This window comes from Jaculus jaculus, chromosome 5 (genome assembly GCF_020740685.1).
Source record: "Jaculus jaculus isolate mJacJac1 chromosome 5, mJacJac1.mat.Y.cur, whole genome shotgun sequence".
Taxonomy (NCBI): Eukaryota; Metazoa; Chordata; class Mammalia; order Rodentia; family Dipodidae; genus Jaculus; species Jaculus jaculus.
Window position 1 is genome coordinate 128,454,397 of NC_059106.1, and position 9,192 is coordinate 128,463,588.

Below are 9,192 nucleotides of genomic sequence, written 5' to 3' on the forward strand. Positions count from 1 at the left end.
TACAATTCAATCATTTTTTTTTTTCCTTGAAGGCAGGGTCTCAGTCTAGCCCAGGTTGACCTAGAACTCATTCCGTAGCTCCAAGGCTATCCTTGAACTCACTCCTAGTTCTAACTTCTGAGTGCTGGGATTAAAGGCATGTGCCACCATACCAGGCCAATTTAGCAGGTTTTTTAAAAACATATTTATTTACAAGGAGAGAGAGAGAGAGAGAGAGAGAGAGAGAGAGAGAGAAAGAGAGAGGAAGAGAGACTAGGGAGAGAATTGGTGCATCAGGGCCAATAGCAGCTGCAAGCAAGCTCCAGATGCATGCACCATTTTGTGCATCTGGCTTTATGTGTGTACCTGGGAAGAGAGCCTGGGCCATCATATCTGCAAGCAAGTGCCTTAACTGCTGAGTTATCGCTCCACCCCAGTGATTTTTTTTTTTTGAATATACTCACTGAACCTTCTCATTTAAAGAAATCTGGTGTTCATTAGGCACTGTCTTCCATTTCCATCCCTTCTGTTACTTCCAGCTAACCCCTCATTGTTGCCTGTTTGGACATTTCATGTGAATGAGATAATCCCTCATGTGACATTGTTTTTGATTTGTTTTCAGTGCTTGGGATTCAACACAGGGTGCTACGCATGCTAGGCAAGTGATCTTTACCAATGAGCCTCATCCTAGCTCTTGTTTTATTCAGACAGTCAGACCGGCTCTCACTATGTAACCCAGGCTACCTTTGAACCCCACTCCTGTTGCCTCTGCTATTGAGTGTTGTGTTTAAAGGTGTGCACCATTGCATCTAATGGATATGTGGCTTTTTGTGCCTGGCGTCTTTTACTTAATGTCTTGTATAATTTTTACTTTATGAGGAGAAATGAGACTCACTGCGAGCTTTTCCCAGCTTTCATTCCACTGCTGCCATTACCTCAGCGAAATACACTTGCCCCCCACTTTTATCTCTAAGGCTTTCCTCTCTCTTTTGTCAGTGCCATTAGAGACAATATCCTTTCTTCACAGCCTGCTGTTGGGAAGGGAGTACCTTATAAAGGTGTATGAATAAATGAGACACACAGTTTCATCTGCCTCCATACTTGCTCTGAATTATAAAACTAGCTTGTTACTGCTACTGGGGTATGCATGATTGGAGGTAGATGCCTTACAGGCTGCCTTTCGTGCAAGAATTGTAAATGCAGAAGCTTTTGGAACTTTCCATACAATGCAAAACAAAGACTGCAACTCACCAGCTGCGGAACAGAGCACCAAATCATGACCCTGGAGCTCCTTTTCATAGACTAAACCATAGCATGACCATACTGAGTGGACCGGCTTGGTAAAATGGTAAACCAGATTGTCAAGCCCTACTACCCTTATGGTCTGACCCAGCAGGGGTGAAGTAGATGTGAGAGTCTGCATGTCCAACACATTACTAGGTGATTCTGATGTGGTGGGTTTCAGGAATCATGCCTGAGAACAGCATGCTAATTCATATGGTGTCCTTAGCATGTGAATGAAACAGCATTCTCTGGGTATTCTCAGATAGAGTTGCAGAACAGTAATCTTTCTCATTTAACATATTTAATATATAATGTTTTATAAAAATATATTTATCTAGCTCATTAGAGAGAGAAAAAGAGTGAATATAGGGATGCCAGGGCCTCTTCTCATTGGGAAAGAATTCCAGATAGACGTACCACTTTGTGCATCTGGCTTTATATGGATGCTGGAGTATTAAACCTATACTGACAGGTTTTGTAGGCAAGTGCCTTTAACTGTTGAGCCATATCTCCAGGCCAGCATAATCTTAGCTTTTTTATTTTTTACATGTGTTTGTGGTATGTGTATGTGTGTGGTGTATGTGGAGGCCAGAGGTCAATGTTGGGTATCTTCCTTAATTTCTCTCCGCCTTTTCCTTGAGACAAGGTCTCTTGCTGAATCTAGAGCTTACTGATTCAGCCAGACTAGTCACAGCCTTCTGACTGCTGGGATGACAGCTATGCATCCCCATGCTTAGCATTTTGCTTGGGTGTTGGGGATCCAAACTCAGGTCTCATGTTTACCCATGCAAGTCTTTTACCCACTGAGCCATCTCCCCAGCCCCCAATGGTTAATCTTGCTCACTGCATTTCCTCTGTGTGGAATATCTTTCCCGATGTCTATACTGAAATTTTACTCATCTATGGCACAGCTACAGGACTGGCCTTTTATTAATCTTTCCCGATACCCATGTCTGTTAGGAAAAGTAACAAAACTCACTAAGTCTAGCTTAAACAGCAAAAACTTCTACTGACTCTGCAAGAAGACTATAGACGTGTGGGAACGGGGCTTCAGAAGTCACTGATGTTCAGGTGAGGGAGGACTCAGCATTCTTTAATCATTTTCTCCTAGCCTTAGCTGCATCCTTTTATGTTTGAGCATTTTAAAATAAATTTAGTCCTGGGTGGCTTCCACATAACTATTAGAAGCATCTGCTTTGTAACAGGGAAATAAAAAGAAGACATGTCCCCCCAATATTTATTCTCTCAAACCTGAACTTGTTATCAGAGAAAACAAAAAATTTTATAGCCCACCGACAGATTTCCTCATATGCTTCACTGGTTGGAAGTGTCTCATTGATATAGTGAGTGGAAAAGGTTCTGGGAAAGAGAATCCATGTCAAAAGCTAGACAAGTTGGCTTAGACTTTGTTGATCACTTATTTATTTATTCGTCACTGTTTCCTTTGAGGTAGCTGGGCAGTGAAGAGTTAGGAGGCAGTGGCTCTTGGGTAGTCATGTGTCAAAGTCAGTTTAACTCCACCCCGAAGGCCCTTCCACAGTCAGTCAGCATGTTTGCAGCGAAGGGCACAGGCTCAGGGCACCTCCAGTTTGTAAGAAGCCTGGCTCTAGCTCTTTCTTGCTGTCTGACTTTGGTCAAGTTATTTAATTTCTTTGGGACTGTTTCCTCCTCCATAAAAATGATATTAATAATGATACCTTACTTTATAGGGCTATTAATGCCTAAAATGTGAGCAGTAAGAAAAGCATAATTAAAAAAAAACAACATAAATCTATCCAGGCATAGTGGTGCTGTATGTCTATAATCACAGCACTTGGGAGGCTGAGGCAGGAGATCAAGAGTTTGAGACTGATCTCAGCTATCTAGGGAGATCTTGTTGAGAAAAGCTAAACAAAAAGGGCACAAACAAACAAAAAAGTGCCGTGAGCATCATCTCCTGCGGCACTTGTCATTTCTTACCTTGCATCTGTCAGTCTCAGTCATTCCCTTATACAGTCATCCTTTCCACAAGAGCCCATTGACCCTGTGATTTGTTCTAGGGCATGCTGTTAGGGGAGGAGAAAACACAGGAGGGAAGCGCACCACCTGCAGGGAGAAGGCAGCCAAGAGCTATAGTTGCTTGTGTGTTAACATCTTCTCTTGCCATTAAACTCTAGTTGCAAGAACTACTGTGGCTAAAATTCTGATTTATTTTAGCAGGGTCTGAATGTTTATTGAATTCAATATAAAAGGCAACCTTGTTTATTCCAAGCAATTGGAATGGAATTCTTTTTTTTTTTTTTCAAGGTCGGGTCTCACTGTAGCCCAGGCTGACCTGGAATTCACTATGTAGTCTCAGGGTGGCCTCGAACTCATGGCAATCCTCCTACCTCCGCCTCCCAAGTGCTGGAATTAAAGGCGTGTGCCACCACGCCCAGCTGTGGAATGGAATTCTTAATTCTCATGAAATTTTCTTTTTTGGATCTCTGGGTGGGTGGGTGAAAGTAGAGATATACACAGAATGTTGAGTGTGAGTTCCTAGAAGCTTCTAAATTGAAATGATAGAATTGATGGACAGAAGCTTCCAGCCCAGAGGTATATAGAGAGCACTTTGAGCTGTGGATCTTGGTGCTTACTGGTGTTGGTTGGAACTCTCTGTCTCTGCTATGTTGATGTATGATTGAGTGAACCTGCTTCTTCTGCCATTGATGGAGCTTTCTCTGGATACTGTAAGCCTAAAATAAAACCTCTTCTTCTCATAAGCTGTGTCTGGCTGGATGTTTGTTTCAGCAATGAGGAGTTGACTGGAATAAAAGGCTTTTGACCAACCTTTCAGTACCAGTCATGAATTTCCTCCTGAAGAGAAAGCCTCAAATCTAATCAAGAAGTGGTTGGTTAACCCCGACTCCCCATACCTAATAGTAATGCCACATTGCACCAGTGGGTGCATTGGTTATGGAGCATACAGGTCTGCAACTAAGACAATTGATGACTTTTCTTCATCAGCAATTTATCTCTCTCTCTCTCTCTCTCTCTCTCTCTCTCTTTCTCTCTTTGTGTGTGTGTGTGTGTTTCAGTTGATTTGTTTGAGGGTCTGCTAAGTTGTCCTGTTAGATCTTAGAATTGGTACCACATGTTTCTGCCCTATCCCAGCTCTAAAGAGAACTTCAGAGCTCTTGTTCAGAAAGGACAGATCCCACTGTTATGGAAAAGTAGACTAACAGGTCTGATAAGCTGAGCCCTAAGGCTTGCAAGGAGCTGATGATGACTCTGTGGGTCTTGTATGCTGAAGAATGGAGTTTCCAGAGAAGAGATTTAGACAAGCTGTTCTCTATCCTCTCCATGTAAAACAAGACTCATATAACAAAGGCAGATTTTAGGAAAACTGCTGTCTCTTGCAGAGTTCCTTATAAAGTCCTATAGCATTAACTCAGTTTAGACAAGATATGTAGAAGGATACCACAATCAGTTCTAAGTTCGTTGGTTCAGTTCTTTGTATTATTTTTCTTTTATTTTCCTTACGACAATGTCTACAATGCTCAACTTTGTGAGCAAATATGATTTAAAAATGGTAAATGTGACCTTCTCATGCACTCTGATTGTAACTGGTCTCTGTTTAAGGCTCAGTCTAACTCATGAAATAAAATTCCAGTCTAGAATGTTTCTGGAGAAATGTAATTTTTGTAATCATTTTTTGTTTTGTTTTTGGCATGCATGAGTATAGTATGTGCTGTGCTGTGCTGTGCTGTGTGTGTGTGTGTGTGTGTGTGTGTGTGTGTATTCCAGATGTCATCAGGTATCCTCCTCTACTGATTTTCTCCATTGTGTCTTTGAGACAGAGTCTCTTACTGAACACTGAGCTGAATTTATTTTATTTTATTATTATTATTATTATTTGGTCAGACCAGCTGACTAGGTAGTCCCAGTGCTTTTCCCATGTCTGTTCCCCACAGGTCCTGGGTTCTAGGTATGTATGACCAGGTCCATCTTTTTCACAGGCTAGGGATCAAATTCAGGCTGTCTTAGGTCCTCATGCTTGTGCAGCAAGTACTCTTATAGCTGAGTAACCTCACACCCTCACCAATTTTTATAACCTCAAAACTATTTCAGTGAAGGTGAAGTTTGGAGGAATGTGTAGGCAGAGCCATTTAAATGAACAGCCATTTAAATGAACAGTTCAGAAGGGAACTGAATCCTGATCTGTCTAACCCAAGACTGAGATCTGCTTTCCCACTGCACTCACATGTGCTCATGACTGCAGTGTTGTGTGAGGTGTAACAAAGGGACATCATATACACTGTGCATCTATCTTTGTAAAAGGTCAGTTCTATATGGTACTAAATAACTTTATAACATCTAATTTTATATTACATGAAATTCAGATGTGGTACAGCATGTAATAAAGAATTTGAATGATTTTAAGCTTTAGCTGTGAGATTTCCAGATTAGCTCCCAGGTCCTTGAAACTACATTCTTTCTTCCTCAAGGAGAGTTCCTGAAGTAGAAAAGGTTGAGAGACCAGCTATCCCATGAAACAATGGAGCTCAAGATTTTTGTTAAGCTAGGTCTAAGCAAATAGTACAACTATGTCTGCTTATGATCTGTAGAGTCAGATAACTTTAAAATGCAAAACCCTTTTCTCTTTCAGGAGGCCATCATTGAAAATCGAGCTTTGTGGATGGCAGTCAAGAGATGCTTTGCTTATGAATCAAAAAGCCAGTATCGGATATGGCAGAGGAACTTGGCAAATGACTCAAGCTGGCCTCCACTAAACCAAACCTCTTACTCTGACATGCCAGGGTGTGGCATAGGGGTGTCTTACAGCAACCCTGTGTTTGAAAGCAATGAGGAGCAGCTTTGACCATGCAATATCAAAGTTGATATCACAGAGAAACAAATATAAAAGGGACTACAATTGTGTCACAGTAATGAGATGCTTACAATCTCAGAGTATAGGGTATGAACTATGAAATTCTGGTGAAAACTTAAAGTCTATTTGCTCAGATAAATTCTGCAAAGAACACTGCTTCCAACAGATGGATCTCCTTCTGGTTCTGGCTGAACATTTGCAAGGTGGCTAGTGTACCAGGAATGGACCAAGAATTGTAAGGAGCCAAGAGCTGGCAGACCACCGAAGGACAATATGTCATCTTTCTTCTGAAGATAATCCTTTCTTCTCTTGAAAATGAGCTGAGGGGGAAGTTATGTTCATAGAGCTGTAACATGTTAAGGACCAATTTTTTTCCCCTTCATTAATGTTAAAACTAATGCAAGGGAACCATCATCCTAATATTCACTGTCTGGTTTCTTTCACTTGATTGTGTTTTTCATATTCATGGCTTTCTTTTGCTTCTGGCCTTCCAGTACACATTGTTAAGGAAGAGGTTAGCCTATGCTGCAATAACAAGCAATTACATATTTCAGGGGTGTATTAGTTACTTTCCTTGTTGCTGCGACAAATACCTGACCCGAAGCAACTGAAGGGAGAAAGGGTTTACTTTGGCTCAGAGGTCCAGGGCATGCATTCATCGTGGTGGAGAAAGCACAGTGACAGGAGCACGACGCAGCTAGCCACGTTCATCTGCATTCAGGAAGCAGACAGAGATGAGTGTTGGCTTTCAGCTTTCTTTCTCCTTTTTTGTTCATTCTAGGACCCCAGCCCATAGCAGGGTGGTACCCACAGTTTTCTTGGATGTTCTGACTTCAATTAACTTAATTTAGAAACTTCCTTACAGACATACCAAGATTGGTCTCCTAGGTGACATTAGCTCCTGTCTAGTTGATAAGTATTAACCATCACAAATGCCTTAACACACTAGAGCTTCTTTCTTGCTTCAGGTGACTGTAGAATTCATTCTCAGGGTGGTGATTGATTGCTTCAGCCTGATAGCTCTACCACCTAACCAGGGACTCTGGGTTTTGCCAGGGCAATGAGAAGAAAACACTGGAGATCATATGGGCATCATTAACTACTTCACACTCAAAGTTACACACATCTCCAACCACATTCTCATCTCATCAGGGAATCAGAGAAGGAGTGTGGAAATACTGTCCCCTACATTTAGAGCTTTTCCCTGATCACACCACAAGCCTGTAACTAAACCAGGACCCATGTTTAGAGCAGCCTTATGCTTTAGTTAATGCTGTCATGTTTCAATTTTGTGATTTTTTTTTTATGAGGGTCCTCTATTTTTATTTTGTGTAGGCCTCACAAATGCTTATCTGACTTGTCTGCTAGGGGCAGAAAGGTTAGTAGTCTATTAAGGAATGTGGGTATTGTCCACTGAACATATGCCATTGTCCACCTGACCTTATGAACTTCTCTCATATGTTAGGAAACTCTGATCTCACAAGCCCAACTCTAGGAATTTGTGTTCTTCTGCTCTGCTAGATTGTTTTTTGAGAAGTCTTAATCGTGTGTTGAAGTCCTTTCACAATCTATGCATTCCTTATTTAAGACTTCAGTTTCTGTTTACTGACATTTTCCCATTATTCTATTCCATTACAATTGGATTATACTAGGTTGGTTGATGTAGAAACCACCCAGGTTACTGTTGGGTCTGTGTACACTGGATTCCAAGAGGACAGCCAAACACAATATTTGAAAGTGAAGCAAATTTTTCATAATGATCATGAAATCCTAAGTGGATGTTCTGAGTAGTGGGTGAGTGTTCTGGCCCCTGAAGCCTTTGCTACTTACCAACAGCATCTGCAAACATTCCTTTCCAAATGGCAAAGCTGGAGCTCTATGCCTGAGCTAATTCAGAGAACATGGTGTCTCTAAGCCTTGATGGCACATTGTGGCTTCTGTTCCTTTAAACAGTGCATGAGGATAATCCCATGTACCATGGCTTCAGAACCATGGTTTCCTTTGGTATAGCAGGAAATAATTTGCTTCACTACTAATGGGGTGCAATTTTTCTCATATTCCATAAACCAAGAGTTATGGGCAGGGGAAAGCTAGAGGGGCCAACCACCTAATTACAAGCAAGGCTTGCATGCGCCATTCATGCCCAGAGGCGTCCTTCCTCACCCAGTGTTTTTATTTTGTTTTCCCTCTAGTATCTCACTGAAGTTACACAGTTCTGGAATTTATCAAGGAAGGGCTTATGATCCCCAACATACAGGTGAGAAAATTGAGATTCTGGGTGACTAGAGCAGACCAGGTCTCCAACTCCGATCTCCTGACAAAATCATGCTTCTTCCACATTACCTGCAATGACAAAACCCCAAAGGAGCAGGATGCTCTGTGTGACTTCACGATCAAGCAGAAAATGCATTTCTTAGTGCCAGGTGGGAGGAGGCAAGCCTTTGCCTAACAGGCCTCTTTTCCAGTGAATGCCAGGCATCCTGCCAGGCTCGTGAGAGGAGTGTGTGAAAAATCAAACCAAGCCAAAAGATGAGTATTCATTTGTCTTTCTTAGACTCTGAGTTGTGCTTGCCTTGGTCCTCAGATGCCTCTAAAGCAATTACTGGCTGGTAGGGGACTGATTTTGAGGGCTGGCTCTTCACCAGCCACCAGCTCCAAAGTCATTGTCAAAAAGGACCCATGCCGAAGGCTGAATTCTGTGGCTGACTACATCTTAGAAGCAATAAATGAAAGCACATAGTGGGCTCAGCCTGGAAAAAGAAAAACACAGAGGACTAGAAAAACTACCTCAAAAACATGAAGGGCATGCTGTCCTGAGCGGCCAGAGTGGGATGGGGCTGTGTGAAAAGCGCTTGAGGGCCACAGGAAGTGGAAGTTGGTCAGAACACGGTGCGCACATTGTGACATCAGAGGTGTAAGTGGTATAAGACAGGTGGATCTGAAAGTCGGTCATGCTGGTACACTCAGAGGCATCGCCTCATGCTGTGTTGTGAACCGGTCACTACAGCAGCCACACTGCTATTCCATGGAGATGGGCTGGGTGAGGCACTGAGCCCTGGGAGGACATTTGGTGGAGGCAT

The 9,192-nt window shown here is 42.2% G+C and overlaps 1 protein-coding gene across 1 annotated transcript in view; it reads left to right on the forward strand.

The window, feature by feature from the left end:
• Atp13a4 (ATPase 13A4) overlaps window positions 1–6,652 on the forward strand; it is a 138,769-nt gene extending 132,117 nt beyond the window's left edge. Inside the window, exon 30 of the mRNA XM_004654257.2 lies at window positions 5,891–6,652. Coding sequence (XP_004654314.2) covers window positions 5,891–6,103 — 213 coding nt within the window. The 3' untranslated portion in view covers window positions 6,104–6,652. The remainder of the gene's footprint in view (window positions 1–5,890) is intronic.
• Window positions 6,653–9,192: the final 2,540 nt, after the last annotated feature.